Source organism: Hipposideros armiger, unplaced genomic scaffold (assembly GCF_001890085.2).
Source record: "Hipposideros armiger isolate ML-2016 unplaced genomic scaffold, ASM189008v1 scaffold_335, whole genome shotgun sequence".
Classification (NCBI taxonomy): Eukaryota; Metazoa; Chordata; class Mammalia; order Chiroptera; family Hipposideridae; genus Hipposideros; species Hipposideros armiger.
In genome coordinates this window covers 640,649-664,623 of record NW_017731685.1, presented here as the reverse complement: position 1 = coordinate 664,623, position 23,975 = coordinate 640,649, and the positions used below count along the sequence as shown (strand labels likewise).

Here is a 23,975-nt window from a genome sequence, read left to right as displayed (position 1 = left end):
TTATGCTGACAGTGAGGCACCATGGAAGAGTTTTCAACCGGAGTAACCAATTTAATTTACATTTCCAAAGGTCACATGCATAGAAGAGATTAATTTAGGTCAGGATGTGGGCTAAAGGATATGGTAAGGCGCTGAACAAAGAGGCTCTGCAAAGGAGAGGACTGCTACCTTCGCTGGGCACTGCCTGGGCTTCAGGCCCTGTGCTGGGGGTTTTACACACTCTCATGCGCCCTCACACCAGCCTACAAGGTGGGAGCTGTGATTATGCCCATTATACAGATGAGGAAAAGGAGGTTCAGCAATTTATCCAAGGTCATTCAGAAGTTAAGTGGTAAGAGATGCCATTCACACCCCAGCAGCCCATCTCCAGAAACGATCCCCCAACCTCCCACATAGTAGCAGTTTGCCATTTGTTGTTTCTATGAGAAAGTGGTTGCTAAGACTTCAAGCTTGGTTCATGGAAATACAGACACGCCGGGCTCCCAGCCCACAGCCTTTGCCAGAGTGAGCACTGGCGTGAGGAGGTCAGGGAAAGACTGTTTGGAGGCACTGGGCTGAGGCAAAAAGTGAGCTGTGGAAACAGACATGGAAATAAGGGAGAATGGGGGCCTGGGAAGAGGCGGGGGCCTGGCCCACTTCCCTGGGCGAGCTGTGTTGGTAGAGAAGGTTTACAGGGGTTTCCTGGAATGGCATTTTCTCTGTTCTCATCCACCTATCCCCAGGTGCTGAATTCCCCATGCAAACAAACTATCTTTCCATTTCTTTAGAAGTCCTCACTGTCAGCACCATAGCAGTCCACTGGTGGCTGACCCACTTCCTTGGGGCAAGTCCCCGCTGCCCTCTTTGAGAGTCTCCACTGTGTTACAAGCCTCAGGCCTCCCCCAGGCTCTCTGACACCCACGGATCACCCATGTAGCCCAGGCCAGTTGCTTTCCTCCAGTTGCTTATGGCTATTTATTTGCCCCTGACCGAGTGGCTTGGGGTGAGGCCAGGAGCTCACAGCCCACCAGTTTGCTCCCCTTCCCCCATGGCTGGGGAGACAAGACCTGGCCTTCCCCCACTCAGGCGTGTCTGGGTCTTTCTCACCTTTCTAGAATTCTGTTTTTTTCCCCACTCTAGGAGGGCTTTTTTTCTCCCCAGCTACATCCCTTTTCATTGCCCCTTCTGAACGCCTTACCACTCACCTCCAAATGCCATTGCAGACCTTACCACCTGCCATGAAAGCTCAGGGAAGACAAGTGTGGTCAGCGTCTGCTTCTAGCCTTGGGGGAACAGTCCCAGAGATGGTCTCTGCAATCCTGAGGAAAGGGAAATTGCCAGCAACAACCGGAAGAGGGAAGGAGAACGTGAAGATACATGGCATCGCTTGACACACATAAGGAGGACGTGGAGACCTGTCTCAGCTTTGAAGATTTGACCTTGCATGTGAAGGTATTGGTGGCATCAGAAAACTGACTTCTGTCTTACTTCTCAGACTTTAAGGAATGTTAAAGTTAAAAATATATTGTACATATTACTATATATATTATTAGTATCTAATACAGTATTTTATATATATTTGCCTGGGGAAGGAACTTAGAGGTCACATTGATTCATCTCCCTGTTTGTGTGTAATAGACTTTAAAATACTTAAGCATTAATAATGTGATACACATATGCATACATAATTTCATATACATGGGGAGGGCACCTCTTTTGCATTTGGAGTACCTTAGGAATCCACAGTCCAGAGGGGGTGATGAAGCATTTCAAATGTAGTGACCAACTTATACCAGAGGTTTGATTAATTACCATGAGGTGGATATGGAGTAAGTTTTCACTGGTGAAGTATACGCGATATTCAAATCTGTGGCTGGTTAGAAGCGTTGTCTCTGCACCAATGAGGTAAAAGAATCTGGCCCCCACTTATAAGATTGTTACAGGATGGACCAGGACACAGGCTGCTCCTTTAGAATGATGTCACCTCTGCCTTAACCTTTCACAAAAGCTGTGCATCCATGTGTCTGAGGACAGAGAGTAGGACTTTCCTAAGCTTGCAAACTGTCTTGTGCAAACTTGCCAATGAAAGTTTGTGTCTGGCTGGCAGAATTGCCCCAAGACTTGCTTTCTTTGGAATACCTCCCTCCCCCCACCCCTGCCAATGGTGAGATTTGTGGGAAAGGTCCCCGTCTCCCCTAAATGCCCGAGTTTGCAATATTTTCCAAAAGACCCAGACATTTGCTGACTGGGCACGTTGGCTAGGTCCAGTCATTCTACCCCCTCAGCTTGCAGATGAGGAAACTGAGGCTCAGTGCCAAGAGCAGAGCAGCGGCAGGAGACCAGTACTTCTGGCTCTTGGACCAGGGCTGTGGGTGTAGTTCAGAGCTTCTCGAACTATTTGGGATGAAGGACCAATTTTTCCTCTCTGATTTGTTGTGGAACAAAAACTTTTGTAAATTACAATAAATGGACTGAAAACTGTTTCAGTCAGCTTGGGCTGCTAGAACAGCATACCACAGATTGGGTGGCCTAATCAACAGAAACACTTCTTTTTCACAGTTCTGGAGGCTGGAAAGTGCAAGATCAAGGTGCTAGCAGATTAATTGTCTGGTGAGGACTCTCTTCCTGGCTTGTAGACAGACACCTTCTTGCTCTGTCCTCACATAGTCGAGAGAGAAAGCTCTGATCTCTTCATCTTCTTATAAGGGCCCAAATCCCATCATGGGAGCTCCAACCTTATGACTTCATCTAAACTCAATTATCTAAATCTAGATACCATCATGTTGGGGATTAAGGCTTTAACAAATGGATTTTGAGGGGACATAAACATTCAGTCCATAGCACTGATTTACCAGGAAACTGAAATAATAGTAATAAAAAAGACATGTAAAATGCAACCCCCTTTTATTTTATTTGTTAAAACAGCTTTTAAGTTCACAGCACAACTGAGCAGAAAGTATAGAGGTTTCCCATCTACCCCTGCCCCCACACAAGCACAGTCTCTCCCACTATCGACATCCCTCACCAGAATAGTATATTTGTTACAATTGATCAACTATACTGATACATCATAATCACACAAAGTCCATAGTTTACATTAGGGTTCACTCTTGGTGTTACACATTCTAAGGGTTTGGATAAATGAATACTATGTACCCATCACTATAGTATCATACAGAGTGGCTTCTCTGCCCTGAAATTCCTCTGGGCTTTGCCTATTCATCCTCCCTCACTCCTAACTAACTCCTGGAAACCACTGAACTTTTTACTGTCTCCTCAGTTTTCCCTTTTCCGGAATGTCATATGGTTAGAATCATACAGTATGTGGCCTTTTCAGATTGGCTTCATTCACTTAGTCATATGCATTTAAGTTTCCACCGTGCCTTTTCATGGCTTGATTGCTCATTCAGACCCCGTTAAAAATGATTAGATTCAACAATCATAACAGTACTTTATCAAGTTAACATTTCTAAACACCCTCATAATCTGAACTTGCTCTTTCCAGGGACCAGGAACAAACAGTTCCTGTCTGAGGCCCACATTTTGAGGGATGTTGGTTGGCGTTCCCACTCTCACCTGAGTTTCCCAATTTCATTGGAGCCGGATCTGTGTGGCAGGCCCTGGGAACAGTGAGGATAGAGGACTGGGAGAGGGAGCATGGACGGACACCCTTTCCTCTGCACCCCCACAGAGAAGGTCCAGGCTTTGGTGAGCCATCAGGATTAGGAAGAAGGGAGAGGAAAGAGGCAGATGCCACCTCCACCCAGTCGGAGAGGGATTCAGGAAGCAGGACAAAGGAACACATCTCCACCCCCCACCCCCCACTGGAGGCAGCAAAAAGTAGAACAATGAAGGGGGTGAGGCTGGAGCCTGGACAAGGGCATCTTTGTTTACTACTCCTCCTCCCTGGGGCCTCTGCAAGGGAGGCCAAGTCTGGGGCCACAGGCACCACATTTCTTCCATGTCTCTCTTTATGCAGAAGCTTTCACCCTCTTTTCATTCAGCAGGTATTTATGGAGCTACAGAGTGCCAGGGGCTGAGGACAGAATGCTGAGCAGGGAGAGGGGAACAGACAAAAATTATACAAACAGTAAATGCAAAGTTACCTTTCTCTTGCCTGCTGCTGAGCTGCTCCCAGGCCCCAACAGGGAGGAGGGATTAGACCCTGTCTTGATTGACTTTGAAGACCAAAGGGCCTGGGCCTGATGTATCAGTGCCCTGCTCTGAAGGGGTCCTTCACTCCTGATTGTGAAACAGGTTCTGGCAGGGATACCCCAGGAGAAGCTCTGCAAACCTGTGCTTGTGGCAGCAGGGAGTCACCATCTTGGAAAATGTTCAAGAAAAATTATTCTTATAGCATAGGAAATGTAGTCAATAATATTGTAATAGCTATGTATGGTGTCAGATGGGTACTAGACTTATTGGGAGGATCACTTCATAAATTATGTAAATGCCTAACCACTATGCTGTACACCTGAAACCATTATAAAATAATATTGAATGTCAGCTGTAATTAAAAAAAAAATAGGGGCGGCCAGTTAGCTTAGTTGGTTAGAGCACAGTGCTTAACACCAAGGTTGCCGGTTTGAACCCCACATGGGCCTCTGAGCTGTGCCCTCCACGACTAGATTGAAACAACTGCTCAACTTGGAACTGGTGGGTCCTGGAAAAACACACTGTTTCCCAATTAAAAAAACAACAAAGAAAACCCATAAAAAATAAAATAAAAGTAATTAAAAAAAAAAGAAACATTCATGACGCCTGTTAAAGATGGGAAGGAAGAATTTATTCAAGAAGGAAGTGCAACAGTGGGGTTTTGCGGTAGGGGAAAGAGTTCGAACTCAACTCTGAGTACAAGGGCAGGTGGAGACGTATAGCCGCGGAGCAGGGTGGGGCAGTGGGTGGAGAAAGACTCAGCGGAGCATCAGGGCTGGGGGATTCTTGCTCCACCAACTCAACAGGGCTTTTGCTGAAGGCAGGCCAAGGGTGGGGGAATGAGGAAGTTGATCAAATATTGAGGGTATTAAAAAGAGAAACAACAGCCGAAATGGAGTCACTTTTGCTAAGCCATGTCATGAAACCAAAACTTAATAACTAACCTAACTGCAGTTTCAGCCTCTTCCAGGACTGGGACTTTGAACCAATCAATCTGAAATATCCCTGGTCGGCACTAGGGAGCTAATCTGCCTGGTAAGACCTCCGGCCTACCCCTCAGGTAAGGGGACCCTGCCCCTCTTTTAAATTTCTGTCTCATTCTGAACCTTCAGAACCTTCCATTTTGTACAACCCCTTGGCGCGCCCTTCTGGTTGCTAGATGGGATGCTGCTCAATTCATGGATTGCTTAATAAAGCCAGTTGGATCTTCAAATTTACTCGGTTGAATTTTGCTCTTTAACAAGGGTGATCAGATACCAAGGGTGGGGGATCTCCACTAAACGGACCCAGTAAGATCCTTGCTAAACATGGAATGAGCAGGCCAAGGACACAGCCTGGTCAGAAAGAGGACAGAGGAGCCGGACTCAGGTTTGGTCAAGTGACAAATACCTCCCTTTCTGAGTGGGAACCTCTCACCACACAGTGTCCCCGGTCACAGGCATGTCACTGACTCAGCAGGAACGCTCTTTTTTTATTCCAACAGCTGGCAAGACCCCTTGTGTTTTACCCTAACACAGGAGCTAGGGTCAAAATTCAGAATGAATTCTCAGCATCGATAGAGATATCATGATTTTTCCCCTTAGATTTTTAATGTGCACTGTGATGTTAATGGATTTCTAATAGTGAACCAACAGTTTTTCTTTTTGCTGCTCTGGAATATTTTATAGAGCATTGGGTTGTCTTTGAAGGTATGGTAGAATTTTTTGTGCAAGTGTCTGGGTCTCATGCTTTTGTGTTAGATAGTTCCCCAATAAGTTTCTGTTTCTTCTATGGAATTGTTCTGTTTAAACTTTCTAACTCGAATGGGGGTCAATTTTGATAATTTTTCTTTCCCCCTGGGAAATCATCCATTTCATCTTGTTCTTCAAATTTATTTGCATGAAGTCTGTAGTGTCTCATAATTCTAAATTTTTCTTGTGTTCCAGTGATTATTTCTCCCGTCACTCTTTTTGAAAAAAATATTTATTTATTTATTTATTAAGATTTTATTGGGGAATTGGGGGAGGGGAACAGACAAGTTGCTATACTTGTGTTCTTCAGTCTAGTTGTGGAGGACATTGCTTCACTGGCCCATGTTGGTATTATTGCGCTCTTCCCGGGTGAGGCAGTCGCTCACCAGCCATTGGACGGCTGTTCACGGTAGCTTATGGGAGCCCACTGCAGCTGCACTGCAGCCTACACCATCGCCGGCGACTCATGGCAGCCCAGCTCCAGGTCGAGCTGTTGTTCACTATCTTAGCTGTAGAGGGCAGTGTCACTGGCCCTCATGTGGGATCCAAACCGGGGCCCTGCTGCTCAGAGCTGGCATCCCAAGTCAACTCTTAACCAACATGCCACTCAGCCGGCCCTCCCCTGTCACTCTTTACTTTGTATATTTGTATTTTCTCTTACTTTTCTTGATCAAGCTAGCTAATGATTGGCTTAGTTTGTTAATTTTTTGAAACCTTGATTTTATTTATTAATTACATCAACTCTCTAGTCTTTCCCATTAATTTCTGCTTTTATCTTTTATTATTTTCTGTTTTTTATCCTTTTTGGTTTACTTTGTTGTTCCTTTTGTAATGTTTTGACTTAAAAATTTGATTCTTTTCATTTTATTCTCTTATTTTTTACTGGTAAATGTGTTTAGTGCAATGAATTTTCTTATTACTGCTTTAATTGCATCCCATATAGTCTGATATATTTTTATTGTGATTAGGAAGCCCTTTTGAGGATTAAGACTATAAAATTATAAATACAAAATTAGGCACAGGGCTTTGAAAGGAGCCCTTGTGAGTGGCCATGACATTTGAATCTGACTAGCTTCACAGTAAACCTACCTCTGTCCGAAAACAAGGCTTGGGAGTTGACACCTGAGTTTTGTGTAAGTGATTGATGTTTTTGAGATGGGCAGTGGTCAGGGCCCTGATACCATGAGTCACAAAAGAAAAGAAGAGGAAAGAGAATGAATTGTAATGGTATGCACACCTTATGCTAAGTATTTGGCAGAATTTATCTCAATAATTTTTACCACATGCCTGATTATTTTGCTATTACCATTTTATAAATGATTAAAAGGAGTTTCTAAAATGTTAAATCACTTGATTCAGATCACACGATTGCTAACTGAGGTGAAAGCCATCCCAGTCCAACTCAGAAGCCTGTGTTCCTTTCAGTACATACACCACATGGTTGGTGCCCAGAAAGAAGTGGCCACCTGCCCTTCCCACCGTCTCCTGCAAGTTCAGAGAGTTCCGGAACCCTCACGCGTGCATGCATTCATTCACTCATTCGGCAAATGCTTATCAAGTGACAACCAGATGTTCGGCACAGCTCCAGGAACTGGGAATAAACAGGGAACAAAATAATATGAAGTCCTCATAGAGCTTATATGGTAGGAGGAGCTAGATGATAAATAAAAAGATAATTAAAATAATCGCAGTGATAATAAGGGCTTTGAAGAAAAGTAAAGCAGGCTAAAGGGATGGGAGGTGATGGGCGTTGCTGCTTCAGGCAGAGTGACCAGGTGAGGCCCTGCTGCACTATATTAGAGGAAGATCTCAGAGAAACCCTCTCTGTCGAGGTGACCTGTCCACATACATCTGAGTGAAATGAGGGTGAGCCACTTGGATACTGGAAGAGGGTAGAGCCAGGGCAGAGGCCCTGAGGCAGGAGTGTTCTTGCTGTGTGTTCAAGGAGTACTGGGGTTGGAATGATGGATATCATTCGAATGATGGCTAGGGAATGAGATCAGAGAGGTAGTGGGGCCAGATAGCGCAGGGCTGTTGAAAGGCCTTTGGTTTTAGTTTACGTGTGATGGGACCCATTTGGAAGGATGTGAGCAGGGGGATTAACGTGATTTTACCACGTCAACAGGTTTGCCCTGGCTGCTGGTTGGAAGGGGAGGAAGGGAGAAGAGAGAAGACAGGAGACAGGAGGCTGCTGCAATACTCTAGGTAAGGATAATAGTGCCTCGCTCTAAGGAGGGTGCAGAGGAGGTCATGAGACATGGTCCAATTCAGATGTGGCTCCTGCCACAACTGTTTATATCCAGGAGGTGTTGCCTCTGACTTAAGGAAGTTTCTGCCACTTTTGTAAGTTTCTAGCCAATTGGTGACCATTCTTTGAACAAACACTGTTATATACCATGTGCTAGGCACTATGTTCGGCCTAACAGGTAAAGAAGTAAGACAGACAGTCCCCACCCACATGGCACTCACAGAATAGCAGGGAAGAGAGACAGATAAAAGACACACTACAGTACCATGGGTTACGTGCTGTAAAAAGCACTCAGAGCATTACATAGCAGTGAGCAAATTGTTCTTGAAGGGGGAATGGAAGGTTGAAGAGGATGTCCAGAAGCAGGAACGGGGTGGCAGGCATTACAGGTAGAGGATGAAGTCGTGGCGGTGAGAAAAGCTGAATTTGAAGGACAGTCGGTGTCCAGAAGCAGTGAGGAGCTGCAGAAAATGAGGCAGGATGAGTTAGAACCAGGCCTGCAAAGGCCCTGGAATGTCATGCAATTGGACTTATCCTGCAGGCGCATCGGGGCCCCTGAAACAGCCCAGAGGCAGCACGGAGCTTGGGTTAAAGTAGAAAAAACTGGGATTATGGACCTGTTAAGATGTTATTGCTGATACCACCAGGAAAGGCTCAGGATTTAAGAACAAAGATAGTAACTGCAGCATAATTTAAAATAGAAAGAAAAAAATTTGAAATTGCCCTAATTACCAATAAGACTACTTAAATTATTTTACATTTAAAATTTTAGAAATTACATATGTGATAGAATAATATATTGCCACTAAGATGTTTACAAAGAGTAATTAATGGCATGGGGAAGAATTTACATTACAATGTTAAATGGAAGAAACAGAATCTAGGAAAGATAGCACAACACACAGCACACACAGCGCAAAAGGGAACGCAAAGGTCTACAGTGATTCTCTCGGGTACTGAGATTATTTGTGATTTCTGTTTTCTTTTTTTCTACTTTTCTAAAATTTTGAAAATTTTCACAGGAATAAGCATTAGTTTTGTATTCAGAAAAGTCAGTTATACATAACGATTAAAAATGGATTTAAAGCAAGGACTTACTTTATGATGAAGAAAGGTGGCCATAAGAATCTGATTTAAAGGACTACATACTTTGGAAGCATAACTGACAGAACTTGCTGACTAAAGGGATGTGGGAGAAAGAGAGAGGCAAGAGTCAAAGATACCTTAAGCATCACCTTTGCAGTGTCTTCTCCATGCAGCAGCCAGAGCAATCCTGTTAAAAACATGTCAGACCAATTTCCTCCTCGACTCAAAACCCTCCAATGGCTCCCACCTGGCTCAGAATGATAGCCAGAATCTTTAGAGTCACAAGCCCCACATAAAAGTATTCACCCTACCTGATTATCTCTGACCTGTTGTCTTAACTTCTTCCTCCCTCCTCACTCTACTCTGACTGCTCTGCCTCCCTCACTATTCTGAACATGCCGAGGTGGTCCTGCCTCAGGGCCTTTGCACCTGCCATCTCCCTGCCTCAATAGTTTCCAGTATCTCTTTGTCTTGCCCTCTCAGATCCAAGTCTTGACTCAGATGTCTTCTCAGTGAGAACATTTCTGGCTACCTTCTTCAAAATTGTGACCGTCTGGCACTTCCTCTCTCACGCTCTGCTAAATTTTTCTCCCTCTCACACGTCATGGCTTAATATAAGTATATATTTTACTTATTTAACTTGTTTGTTTTTTGTCTCTTCCATTAGAATATAAATTGCAGGAGGGCAGGAATTTTGTCTGTTTTGTTCATTGTGGTCTCCCTAGCTCCTGGCACAGAATTAATGCTAAATAAATACTTGTTGACAGACTGAATGACCATAATCTAAACAAAGAACCCAAGCATTCCATTTACCACCAAAGATCACCAGATTTACCATGGCTTAGTTAAAGGCATTAGATGGCTAGGCTCCTTTCAATAGTAAGTTCTCTTGGTCCATTTAGAGTCCTTTTTTTTTTTTTTAAAGATTTTTTTATTGGGGAATTGGGGGCATGGGAACAGTGTTGGGGAATTGGGGGAAGGGGAACAGACAAGTTGCTGTCCTTTTGTTCTTCCATCTAGTTGTGGAGGACGTTGCTTCACTGGCCCAAGTTGGTACCATCATTATGCTCTTCCCTGGTGAGGCAGATCAGTCGCCGGCTTCTGGACGGCCGCTCACTGCGGCTGCTGGCCGCTCACACTGGCTGCTGGCTACACACGGTAGCCCATGGCAACCCACTGCAGCAGGGGCTGCAGCCTACACCGTCGCAGGCGACTCACGGCAGCCCAGCTCCAGGTTGAGCTGTTGTTCAGCATCTTAGCTGCAGAGGGCAGTGTCACTGGCCCTCATATATGGGAAACGAACCGGGGCCCTCTGGCGTCCCAAGCCAGTTCTTAACCATCGTACCACTTGGCCGGCCCTAGAGTCCATTTTTAAGAATTCCATTTCAACGTGATCTATGTATTTGCTGGTTTCTTTGTTTTCAGGAACAGCATAACTCTATTTGTGGCTTAGAGACTGGGGGCGGGGGTGGGTCACGGAGGCTGGGGTTCTGGGAGAAAAGAGCATGGAGCCCCTGGTGCTGAGCCCCCTGAGAGTGTGTGGAAAGGCTGACCCTGGTGTGCGAGTGCCAGCTTGGTGCCCAGGACACTCTCATAGCACTTGTTGGTCTGTTTCTGGCTGGGGCAGCATGAGTTCAAAGGAAGCGTTGGCTGCTTCTTCTTAGGGAGTTTCTGGGCATCGATATTCAACATCCACGGAGACGGCAACCGCAGCCTGATGTCAACACACCACCAGGGTGAGCTGTGGCTGTGGCTCCCCAGGTGTTCTTCGCTATTGGTGCCCAAAGGCATCAAGTCCCAGCCCAGGAGAAATGCCACCTCCCGTCTGGATTGGCTAGGACCCCCCAAGAGCTGATTGAGAGCTACTGCACTGGATAGAAGGTTCTGGAAGTCTGGGCAGGGTTGGTGGAAACCCCTTTCTACCCTCCCAGTTCCATGCAAATCTATTTTTTAATGGAAGTAGCTAGAATGGGGAGGTTTATTCCATGCCCCAGCCTCACCCACTATAGATAAGCTAGGGGAACCTCAGTTGACTATTTCCTCTTTTACGAAAGAAACGAGGATAACCTTGGTCCTGAGCAATCCACAGGGACTGAATCTAGGCCGTGCCAGCCCTCAGACTCATTTCCCTCTAAGATCAGACCCATGGAATTTGTTGAATTAGTTGCTGTGTTCTCATATGGCCCAGCAGGTGGCTGTAGACTATCACAGATTGGCCCAGCCACCAGGCCAGGACTGGAGAAGGCCAGCAGAGCCATGCACACCGTGGAGAGACCTGGCCGCCTCCACGCAGGGCCATTCTGAGTAAGTATTCCTATGGACGTCGGTCCCTGAGACTATCCTTTGATATCACGGCTAACACCCTGCCTACCACGGCGAGGCGCTGTTCTAAGTACCACATCCGCTTTATTGTGTTTACTCTTCAGAGCCGGCCCCTGAGGGAAGCGCTATTATTGTCCCCAGTTTTCAGATGAGGACACTGAAGCACAGTGAGGAGATTACGTAGTTTACCCAATGTCTCAGGGCTGGTGAGGACGGAATAGAAAAGGGAGCAGACCCTATGCACCTACCCACCTCCAGCCACACAGCAGATGCCAGGCGCTTGCCGTGGCCCCGGAACCCCAGTTCCCAGCACAGTAGCTGGTACCAAGCTGCGCTCGGAAGTTGAAGGAATGGACTAGGGAAGTCTGTAGGGTGAAAATGTAAGCTGGCGATTAACAGCACAGGTAGAATGTACTTGTGCAATCCCCTAGAGGTCTTCTTTAGTGAAAAGTGAAATAAATGAAAAAAAAAAAAAGAAATTGCAAATGGACTTGTTCCGGTCTGGACTGCATGCGTCCCCAAATCTAACTGTAGCCAACTTTCCCTGACTGTGGATTGACTGTGCTCCCCGTGACCCCAAACATCCTGCCCCTTGTCCCCTACTGCAAGGTGGCTGCACACCTATCTCCTCACCCTTCCATCCCATTACCCTCTGCACAAGCCCCCTATAGGTGACATCTTGTGAAAAGCATCCTGTTTAGTATTCCACGTACCTGGGTACGTGCAGGCCACACCCCTGACCACGTGCTCCTGCAGGAAGAGGGGAAGACCCTGCATAACTGGGAAAGTGCAAGACAGGGTTTAGTTGAAATCATCACTCAGGTACTTCAGGCAAATTACTTACCACATATGAGTTCAGTTTCTTCATCACTAAAATGGGGTAATACCTACTTTGCTGTGTAATAAAATGATATAACATATGGAGCTCACCTGCTTGGCATCTCAGACGTAGTCAAAGAATGTTAGTTCTTATTATGACTGTTAGTGGGCCTGGTTGGAACCTATCAAATCCTGGAAAGTGTTTTGTTTTGTTTTTAAGCTACTAAGAGAAATGGAATATTGGAGGATTTCCAACGAATATGTGAAGGAGTTGAATATAAAGACTGCTTCGTATTGTTAACATTGACTTGTATCCGTGCTGCAGCTGGAGACGTCAGGGGACTGGGACCTGGGTAGAAGCCTACTCAGCCCCGTCAGTCCAGTGCACTGAAGGGACCCTGAGATATCACCCAGAATGCATCTCTCTTCTCATTTAGTTGAGGCAGGCCCTGGTGACCCCACAGAACCCACCCTCAGTGCTATAACAAACACTCAGCAAGACTTGCTGACACTTTGACCTGTTTGCTCCCAAATGGGCCACAAAGAAATTATTGTTATTTTATTAATAAATATTTGCAAGCCAAGTCTCCACAAGAAAGCTTAGAAATAGACCAAGCAGAGTGAAGAAGCTGGACTGCAGCAGGTGTGCCAGGGGAAAAATGAATGTGAGTGTGTACACACACACACACACACACACACACACACACACACTATAAATTTAACTGATATAAAAGATGTGTAGCACACAATTTACAAATAATAAAATACATAATTATAAATTCAATAATTTTTCATGTAAATGCCATATACCTATAAACTTCATTGCGACTTGATATTTCTTGCAGACTCCATCATCACTCCAAGATGTGTGACAGAATGTCACTTGTTCATCAGTGATGTAACTTCTTTGCTGAATGGGATAATGGTTTTTGGAAACTGAAAAATTATTTTCTCAAGGTTTTGTGCTAGCCACCACATAATGGCCACAGACATGAAATGTTTAACTTTAATCTGTATCATTAAGATTTTCTCCATCACTTTCTTAAGTCTAGACAATCAACAAAATAATAAATCAAGCCCTGATGTGAAGTGTTTGCCAATATCTGTGGTGGAAATACTCCTGCCATGGCCAACTTTGAGCTATCACTGTGATGTCACTGAAATCACGCTTAAGAAGAAATACACAGCAGCACATCATTAGACAGTGTTCCTATCATACAGACACAGTAGATATAAATAACCTGAAGAGCATGGATTAATAGTAAAATGTAATAAATAATTAGGTATCAGTTGAGCTTTGATTATTACCTTGTTTTTAAATCTGTTGTTTAATTTTAATAATGACTGTATTTAATACAAAATTTCTGAAAATTTAACAGTCAGTTCTCGAGGGTGATTACCTGTCCCTAGCACACCTCTGGCTAGAGAGATGGCACACCCAGGGCAGACCGGCATCCCAGGATGCCAAGGGGCTGCTGCAGCAGCCGAGACAGTGCAGAGCAACATGAGGGGCCTCCCAGGTCAGATTAAGTTGTGTGGTCATCCTCTCAAGACGTGCGGCTGTCAGGAGTCATTAAGGCCTGTGGAGGCTGTGAGCAATCAAAAATTTCTCATCTTCCATGGTGTTTTCAGTGTTTCCCTTGATAGGTGAGGGACCCAGGGCCATTCTGGGGACAACACAAGGAGTGAGCCTGGGGAGGTGGTGGAGAAAGTCACGCTGTTGCCCCACCCTCGGAGATAAGTTATGTTCCTTGTGGTTTTCCTTGTGAAGTGGCTTGTGAGCTACTCTTAGGACTGGAGGGATGGTCCCTAACCCCCATACTGGGGACACCCAGGTTCAAGACTGGGCCCTCATTACTTAGCATCTGTGCATCCTTGGGCCAAGTCTCTGCCTGAGCCTCTGAGCCTCAGTTTCCTCATCAGCAAAGTGGGCAGGATGCAGCTGATTGCTGGGAGGACCGGGATGTACCCAGGGATGGAGAGGGGAGGGTTTCATGGACATGCCCTCGACAGACCTCAGGGTTTCATCTTCTCAGGGGCCTGAATAGGTTTTCCAGCACTGCAGTTCTTCATGAGAGCAAACTCAATGTAGACCTGGAAAAGGTCTCACATTTATAAACTCCATAAAAAAAAAAAGAATGACTTCCATCTGACAAAATTCCAGAGCGGGGGCAGCATCTCAGGATTGTCAGCCAAAAGGAGTTGGAGGAAAACAAAGTTGCAGCGATTGAGCAGCCCTTCCAACGTGTTTTGTGATCAGTCCCAGGCTGCGCTCTCTCCTCTTCGATGTCCTTCTCTGCTTAGCTTTGATCCCTATACATGATGTGCACTAAGGCATATTATAGGGATGAGACAGCATGCAGTTGTGGGAGCTGGTGAAGAAGTCCATGGAAGGCTGTGCCTCTGGGTCATGCAGGGCTGGCCATCCTTGTAAAGAAAAGTAGACGCAGGGTGGGGAGGAACAGAAAACTGTGAGCATAAGAGTGGCACTAAGCTGGTCGCTCACCACTTCCCACCTCAGGGACGTGGTGACTTGAAGGGGGAGCTGTGAACACACGCCTGGCCCAGGACCTGGAGAAGCAGGCCAGATCCGAAGGCAGTGCTGGACAGCCGCCGTCGTGAACCGACAGTGGGAACCAGGAGCCCATTGGCACTGTGTTTGAGCTGTAGCAGCACTGGCTCTAAACTGACCGTCAGTGCATTTTGGCTGATGCTTCAGGTCTCCCATCCAAATCTCACTCAAGTTTCTCTTGTGGCTGACCCTAACTTGGAATCAGACAGGGAAGGAAATTCTGGAAAACCAAATTCCAGCTTAGCTAAGGCGAGACAGTGGAGAGCCATCACACCCTTTTTGCTTCCACAGTATCAGTGGATCCCCTTTCAGGCGTCTATGCTTCTGCATGGAGTGTTCTCTCCAGCTATGCCACCTGGCAAACTCCTACAGCACCTTCAAAACCCTGCAGAGACATCCCCTCCTCCGAGAAGAGTTCCATGACGCTTCTCTCCCAGGACTAGTTCTGTACTTGGTATGCAATGACTGCCTCTGCCGCACTTGCTACACACTTCAAGGGCAGACTCTCTCATCTTAAATGCAGAGCCAAGCTGTGCCTACCGGTATTTTACAGATGAAGACGTATTTCCTGAGTGGTTGAGCAACTTGCCCAGGGTCTCACAGTGAGAATATAATTAATATAATAGAAGAGCTATAATTCGAAACCCTGTCTGTGACTCTTCTTCCAATTATAACCCACTGTGACTAGAAAGCTGAGAAAAACTTGGTCCCTGCGCATAAGAAACTCTGTTCAGTGGCGAGGAAAGACAGCCGTCATATAAGCAGCCGGTGAGATTGCCAATAGGAGCAGCATGTGGTGTGGTCTCTGGGGAAGGAGGCGCAGGGTAGCAATTAGCCAGTCCTTCCGGAAATGGTTCCCTCAGCCCTCTAGGCATGGTTTTCTCCCAGCCTAGCAGAAGGGATGGGGAACCCGCAGTTATCTGTGCTCTGCGGCTCAGCTCTCACAAAGACGCTGGAGGCCACCCGAGGCCACAGCAACCGGCTCAGCCGTCTCCAGGCTACTAACCTGGCCAATAGGAAACTGAGACCCCTCCCTCCGCTCCGCCCCGCCCCTCCCTTGGTGTGTGTCAGCAGCTGGGATGGTACACAGGGGCGTTCGCCTGGGAGCTAGGGGAGTAGGTTGTAACTGACTGCTTACTGTGTGACTTCGGGCAACTCCTACCCGAGGAAGATTTTATTTTCCTTGTCTGGAAAACAAGGGACCTGAGATGCGTGGCAAAGAGTCCTCATTCCCTCAATCACCATCAGAGGGATTCTAGGTGGTTAGCTGGATTTGCCATTTCTCATGTTATTCCACCAGAGGGCGCCAAATCCTAGCTCTTGCCAAATCGGTCCCTGAATGAAAGGGGGTGATTTAGCTGTGTGAGTTCAGAGGAAGTGATGAGGGTGAACTGAGCATGATGCAGTGAGTGAGTGAGTGAGTGTGTGTGTGTAGCACCCAGAGTTCTTACAACCACCTGCATCTACCACTACCCCCACCCCTATCTATGTTAAGGGGAGACCCATCTGTGGGGGCAGACGCCACCGACAGGGGACAGTCATCTCCCACAGGGGACAGCACATCTCAAGGGGGCTTGCTGAGAGGTGCCAAAAAATAGGCTCTACCACCAGCTGGTTCCCACCTCATCCTGTTGATATAAGAGGACCACAGAGGGGTGCTGCCATTCGGGACGCTGCAGAATTCAGGTAAGGAAGCCTCTACTCGCTTCTCCCCACGAGGTAAGGAAAGAAAAGTATTTCTCTTACCCCAAACCAAGAATTGCTTGTGAAGTTCGAGTGCCCGAGCCGTCCCCCTACACGAAATGAGGCACTGGTGACTATCTTTTCTAAACGTGGCCGAGGGACCGGCCCAGTGGGAAGTGCAGCGCTGTTGTTGGTGGAGACAGATGGCTCACGACATGGCCAAGTGAGAGAAGGTCAAGGACACCTCGCCTTGCCCTCTGAGGGGTGGGGAAGATGGACACCTCATGAGCTTGCTGGCTGGTGAGACTGTGGGCTGCAGACTTGCTGGGGACACAGCTCAGTTTGAAGAAGTATATACACTTCAGAAAACTGTGGCCTGAGGTTATCTGAAGGATGGGGCTGAGGGCACGAGGAACCGCCAGTGCCTGGGGGTGGGGGTCGTCGCTCACCATTTGTTTATATCGAGCCCCTAGTCAATGAACTGGATTAGCAAAAGGACTCAGACAAGGAGAGGCCCGTGACCTTTCCAAGGGCAACAGCCAAAGTTGCCAAATCGCTGTCCATCCCCACCCACACCGTTAAAGGGGGCACGCCGAGAGGGAGAGAGGAAGGGAAAAGCGAAGCCTCCTCTCCCCCAGCACTCTCTCTTCCTGGCCTCTGCAAAATGGGCTCATTGTGTTGATGATATCATGTTAACAGGTGATGATCTCGCCCTCTCACAGGCAACTCTTGTTTGATTCTTTATGCCATTACCTCAAAGACCGAGGATGGGCGATCAGTCCACAAAAGATACAAGGCCCAGGACACCATAAAAGTTCTCAGTGTTATTTGGTCGGGTAAGACACGCCTGATGCTGGGGTAGTGGTAGATAAAATACAAGCAGCTCCTGTTTTTCAAACAATAAAAGATTGGATTCTATTAGGAAAACCCTTGTGGGGCTAGGAACTATGAAAGATATTTGGGGCAGATTGCAGGCCCCCGGAGCGTGTCTCCCTGTGCTTCACGTCCCTGCCCATTCTCATGTTTCTCCCCTTCGTCATTTGGAAGAGATGCTTTGGCCCAGATGAAAACCTTGGTGCCAACACAAGATCTAGCCCACTGGGTCCATCAAAAAAGTGGACATTGAGGGGCAAAGGTAGGATGGAATATTGCAAGGGAGCAGGTTTGCCTATGAAGGAAGTACAGTGACATTTTAGAAGCTCTGCAAATTGCCAGCAAGAAAGCACCCTCATCAACCTGTGCATATGCATAAAGCAAACAACCCAGTAAAAGACTGGCAGATAGACTATACTGCCCCCTTCGCTAGTAAGCGAAGGCTCAGTATATGCTCTCACCTGTGCAGGAACAGCTACTGTCTGTTACAGGCTTTTCCTTATAGACAGGCAAATCAAAAGGCAACTATGAAAGGGTTATTCAAATTAAGCACTGTGAATGGATACCCATTCGCATAGAGAGCAAGCCAGGATCTCATTTCAGAGGACATGACATCCAACAGTGGGCGCTAGATAATAACATTGAATGGAAATTCCGTTTACCATGTGACGCTCAAGCCACAGGGCCAACAGAAACGAAAAATGGTTTTGCTGAAAGGACAGATATGACTGTTGTTAGGAAAAGGCTTGTTGGCTGGGTGGACGAAGGTACGTGAGCCAGCCTTAATTCATCTTAATGCGAACTCCACAGGGCCTGTTATGCTGATGACAGATTGGGGACAGATGGGGAAGCCCTCATGCTTTACAGGTGTGGAAGGAGGCGCCTCATGCAACCATGCCCAAGGTATGGCAGGGAAATGAATCCTACGATTTTGGACCCCATTGTCACCATTGCCTGGACAAGGCACAGTTGATTGAGGTTTAAGTTGGAAGGTGCCAGCTGGCCGGGCTGGGTATTTTTTGCCACAGAGTGAGGAGTCCTCAATCCTCCCAAGTTTGGTCTCCTGTTCTGGAAGCTGGATTTCTAAAGGCACTGTATATATTACAGGTAGCAAAAGAAATACATAGAGGCACCCCAATATGAATCCTAATCTGGCATCCCCCACACACACACCATAATGACCCTGCAAGCGGCCCAGGTGCCCGGTCCCTCAGGTCAGCGTGTCTGGCATGCTCCTCCTTTTCAGCAGCAGCAGCCATTCTGACCACAAAAAATCAGGCTACCAGGGCTATTTGAAAAGGAGAAGACCTCCCATACAGGTTCCAGCTAAACCCCTTTTAATTTGCCCCCAAATTCTTGATTTTTATGCTGTTGCCTTCAGGTGACGCACTCAACACCAACCTCTTCCTGCAATGGGCTCATTCATATGCTCAAACGTGCAATTGCTCTTTCTACTGGGTGCGCAGGCAAGTGCTTCAGTTGGCTCTTCTGGAGACCTGTTCTCACGTTGGTTTGGTTCTTGGGGCTCCTGATGGAAATGACCTCTCCTTGTTCTTTTTGTCATCATCGTTATTGCTTTCTTTTTTCCTTGCATGAGTTTACGTTACATTGTGACTTTTGTTTACAATGCGGACAACTGGTGTCACGAAAAGTGATATCTAGGTTCCTACACCCTCTCAGAGGCTCAGGGACCATTGTGGAAAAGAGGGTCATGTGACATTGTAAAAGCCAGTCACGAGGGGTGGTTAGACACAATGATTCCCAATGCTTAACGTGACTGTCACTGTCTTATGAAGCAAGCTGACTGCCAGTTCACGCCAGGAGGGGTAGGAAAGGATGTTCCGCTTAGGCAGGTCGGCATGCTGTTCACTGCCTCTGATTATACAGCTCTTAACGAGCCCGTGCCACGTGATTACATATATCAGGCCTCCGTCCCCTTTCTGTGCGGAAATCTACCTTCTCGCTGGCACCCAAGACTCTGCTTTTGTCAGTTCCCTTAATAAACTCTTGATGTAATTCTGGAGCTGTGGGCCTCTTTCTCAGGCTTCCTGGCCTCTGGAAACGTTTACAACAGCAGCCCCAGGGACTGTGGTGGGCTTCCCAGGGAAGACGGGCCGTGATGTTTGCAGAGAAAAAGCATTAAGGGCAGTTTGCTTTAGGAACAGGGCTGGGTGCTCTGCGTTGGGGTTCCAGTGTCCCCAGCATGCCCCTGGGAGCAGAGAGGTCATGCCTGGCAAGCTTCAAAAAGCGGAATTACAAGGAGCATCAGAAAAATGTTCCAGAAACTCAGTCATCTTCAGGTTAGCCTCTCCCAGGGCACAGCTTCCCTTCCACTATCCACTAACCAAGGCCATCTTCCCTCATTGGAGATTTTTTTGGGGGGTAGGGGGTGGAGGTAACTAATTCCTGTTTCCCTTTCCTCATTGAGAAATCCGGAGGGTTCCTTTTCCCATTAGTGTGCTCTTAGGAGGCCGACGAGACTGGAATATTAGCTGTAATAGGTGATACAGACGATCGTGTTTAAAACCGAGTTGGTTCCGCAGAACATGTCCATTTAGAAAACGCCTGGGCTCTGGGCACCAAGCAGGCTTCAAAGGATGGGCAGGGGGTGGGTCTGTTGGGGAAAAAGACAAAATCTGTCCCCTGCCTGGGTCCCATCCTGTCCCACCCCTGCAACAGTAAGATACTCAGCCAGGGCCAAGAAGTGAAGTTCTTGTTTATTGTTGCGGCAACTCTTAACAGACATTAGCGTTCAGTTAAATAAAGAAAAGAGAACGTTAAATACATCACAATCCCCGAAACACTACGGAGGGGAGGGCGGGCTGCGCCCGGTGACCAGACTGCCAGAGGAAGTACATTCGGTGGGTGTGCAGCGTCCACATTCCAGGCTCACGTGGATATATACTTTATTTATATATTTATTTATATTTATATATAGAGATCATTGAGTTTTGTGTATACAAAGAACGATATTGTTACAAATACAATACTCTACGTCTCCCAAACGCTTTACAATAAGCTCTATTTCACCCTCTTTACAGAACAATAGTACAAGTTCATACTCTAGGGGCTGCTGAATATGTACAAGAAACTTCCTTCCCACCGTCCTCCCGCGCTGCCTTGATGGAGGGGGGATGGAGATTCAGGGGCGTGCGCGTGTGTGTGTGTGTGTGTGTGTGTGTGTGTGTGTGCGCGTGTGTGTGTGTGGTCAAGTCGGCCAAACCAGGAAAGGAGCAGACAAACAAAGACTCAAACCAACAAGCAGCCTCGTGTAAGTGGGAGAGTAAACACAGCTAAGGGGAGGGGCCCTTGGTTGTAAACAGTGGTAACAGCCACACCCCTAGGTTGAAGGACCCAAGAAGGGCTGGTGGATGGGTTTCATCAGCCTGCAGGTGGGGGTCTGGGGGCGACAGGAGCAATGGGGGAGGTAGTAGGTTACTCTGGGACCCTCTGAGGCCGGCGTGGATGGGCGATGTTTACAAAGCAGAGCCGTCTGTAGGGCCTTGGAGTCCAGCCCCAGGATGGGCCCCATGCCCCGCTGGGCCTGATCTGGTGAGGGGAAGGGGCTCCAAGCATCCATCTCTCAGGGCTTCTTCCTCTCGGGAACCTGAGGCTGGAGGTGGCTCCCTGACATGTTTGAATCTGAGAAGGCAGAGGCGGAGTGGGTTCTGGTGCACCCTTGTGTGTGGTGCACCAGACCCGGAGGGGTAGATGAATCTGAGAATCTGTCCCCAAAGCTGAATCACCAGCATGTCCCAGCCGAGGGGCCAGAGTGGCTTTTTGCCAGGGCCGTGTTTGGGATGCTCTGTATATAGCCTTCCCCATTACAGGGGGTATTCAGATATTTACATACATAATGATACATAGCGGGATATCAAGGGGTATTGACTGCCATTTCCCATGAGACTTTCAAAAATGGAGTTACTAACATTTAAGATGCCACTTCCTTGGTAAACCAAAGGGAGATTAAAGTCCTTCATCCAATGGGGGAGAAGGGAAAGAATACACATCAGCCCGGTGGTACCGAGCTCCAGAAACGAGCTATCTGGATGGGAGGAGCCACTTTTATCAACATGAAGGTATGTGGTAGATAAATAATCTCTCTCTTAGGCTAAAATACATTAGTCTTCTAGGACAGCTTATCTAACTGGCTTTTTCGGCACCTGTCAAAACTAAGATTTTTGTGCAGGAGCATTAGAAAGTGTGTTCTCTCTCCTCTCTTCCCTGGGCAAAGACACTGCATTGTAATTATATGAGAGGCTGCACAGGGAACGCTGGCTGAGCTCCCGTCCCTGGCCAGTCTTGGGCGGGCCTCTGGACAGGTCCTTGGGCCGGCAGCCCGAGTGGTTACCTGGGGGCAGACAGACACAAGCCCCCCGACGATTCCCCAGGGCTCCTGATGCCTGAAACACCACCCATAACACTGCATTTGTGTTTCACTCTCTCTTTTTGGTAGAGGAAAGATGAACTTTTGACTCTAAGTTATCAGACACTCTATAGTTTGATAAATGGAGAACCTGGAGCCATGGTTCCTGACTGCCCACCTGGCTCCCCTGGAGAAGAGGTGGCCCTTTCCCAGAGATGATGTTTGGGCAGCACGGCCCCTCTTCCTCAGGGCTTGTTGCACCACAAACTGAGAGATCAGCCACTGCCACCTTGGAAACCTTAACTTTTCCTGACTCTAAACGGAAAACTCCAAAGGCACAGAGATCCCAGGGAACTGACCGCATCCAGCTAGCTCTCTGATATAAGTCTCCTGTTCCTAACCTCTTCTTTATAGTAACTTTTCTCGCCCTCCCTCCAATCCCTCCATTCAACCTATAATTACATACTATGCAACATGTGTTCACTGCGCTCCTATTTCCACAAACACAACATAAATATCCCAGATGCGGAGAACAGGGGCTATATTAATATTATAAAATAGTTTCTCTTCCCTGTCTCCGCTGAGGTCATGAATGAAACAAAACAAAACAAAACAAAACCAAGCTACACCACATCCATGTGAAAACAAAATGCTCTTTGGACCAAGAATAAGTAAGAACTGGCTCAGGATAATGTTACTGAAATGTCTGCACTGAACTAGACAGAAACCTATAAACATGAGGCACCTGATAAAAACACGTAACGTTCCACACCAATTAAACTCTCAGACCCAGGAGGCAGCAAGATGATGTTTTTGGAACACATTTGGGGATTTCTTAGGCATGCCTTGAGGTCATCATTGTCCCCTTAGTTTTGCGGTTTATGTACTCTTCTAGCCTTTCAAATGTCACATCCCACCTAGTGGCCCTGTGCAGAAAGAAAAGCCAGTCCTGCGTTGGGCCAGGAAGTATACCATGATGTACCCACATCCCCCACATCCTCATCCTCAAGGTGAGCAAAGCCTTTCCAGATTCCATGTGTGTGTGTGGCGGGGTGGGGAGGGGGTGAGGGAAATCCACTAGGAGAACACTTTGAGCCAAGGTGGCGCTGGCAGGGCCAGACCTCGGCCACTGAAGGGGCGTCTCTCTGGGGACAGGGCTGATCAGCCCCTGTGGGTCTCCCCTGCCAGGGGAAAGGGCCTTGCAGAGAGGTGATGTGGGTTTTCCAGGGCTTCCGTGTGCCTCCTGGGTGGTGGGGACAAGGAGAGGGCGATATACATGCAAGTGAGTCTATGTGTACATAAGGGTGTGTGATATAGAGGAACATAGAAAGCACCTGCCCATGTTTATCTAACGATTTGTGACCTCAGGACAAGCTGGGGAAGTTACAGCTGTCCCAGAAATTGCCGACAACGTGATGGTAATCTTTGTCCAAAGCAGTTCCGCTTGTATCCTTGGGTAAGGAGGCTCCTATTAGAAAACACAATTATGTTGAAACTAACACTAGCTATAGGAGAAGCATAAGGCTGGCTCAGGATTCTGGGCAGAAATTATGCATGGTGCCCCAAGTACAGGGCGGGCAGGGCATATCCTTAAAGACACGGCTGGTCCCCCATTACTACCATGTTCCCACACATTGACTCTAGGGGAGCAGAGATCAGTGATTGAGTTGTAGGCACTGCTAAAACAGCTTCTTTGCTGCCCCTGGGAGCTCCTTCTAAGAGGTCTGCACCTCTTGAGAAGGGAGGGTTCCCCCGTGGGCAGTGACAGCCCTCCTCGGGCCCCCCTGAGGGCCCTTCAGGACAGTCGAGTCCTGGGAAGACACCAGGTGGATACTGGCTGCTCTCTATCCTCAAGGGAGTACATACAAAATTCCCCAGGTATTAAACATAAAGATGCAAACTGGAGACAGACAGAGAACAAAGAGGTCTTTGAGGATTCATCCTTCCTGTGCAAGACAGAAGGCTGGGCATGAGAGGGAAATGTCTCAGTGGGCACACAGATGCAGCACGAGAAACACACCACGAGTGAGGAGAGTCCTCCATGCATGCCGCCAGGCGGTGGGCGGGGCCTCAGATGTAAACGGGCTGCTCCTGGGCTGTCAGCAGTCTGTACATGGCAGCCGGCATGGTCTTCATGTGTAT

At 47.4% G+C, this 23,975-nt stretch overlaps 1 protein-coding gene across 9 annotated transcripts in view; it reads right to left on the bottom strand.

The window, feature by feature from the left end:
* Nucleotides 1-20,165: 20,165 nt before the first annotated feature.
* Nucleotides 20,166-23,975, bottom strand: part of APBA1 (amyloid beta precursor protein binding family A member 1) — a 195,898-nt gene continuing 192,088 nt past the window's right edge. For 8 of the 9 annotated variants that reach the window (XM_019661100.1, XM_019661099.1, XM_019661107.1 and 5 more), the window contains one exon: nucleotides 20,166-23,975. In XM_019661100.1, coding sequence (XP_019516645.1) covers nucleotides 23,904-23,975 — 72 coding nt within the window. In that variant the 3' untranslated portion in view covers nucleotides 20,166-23,903. The other variant, XR_002126077.1, reaches the window with a different exon arrangement.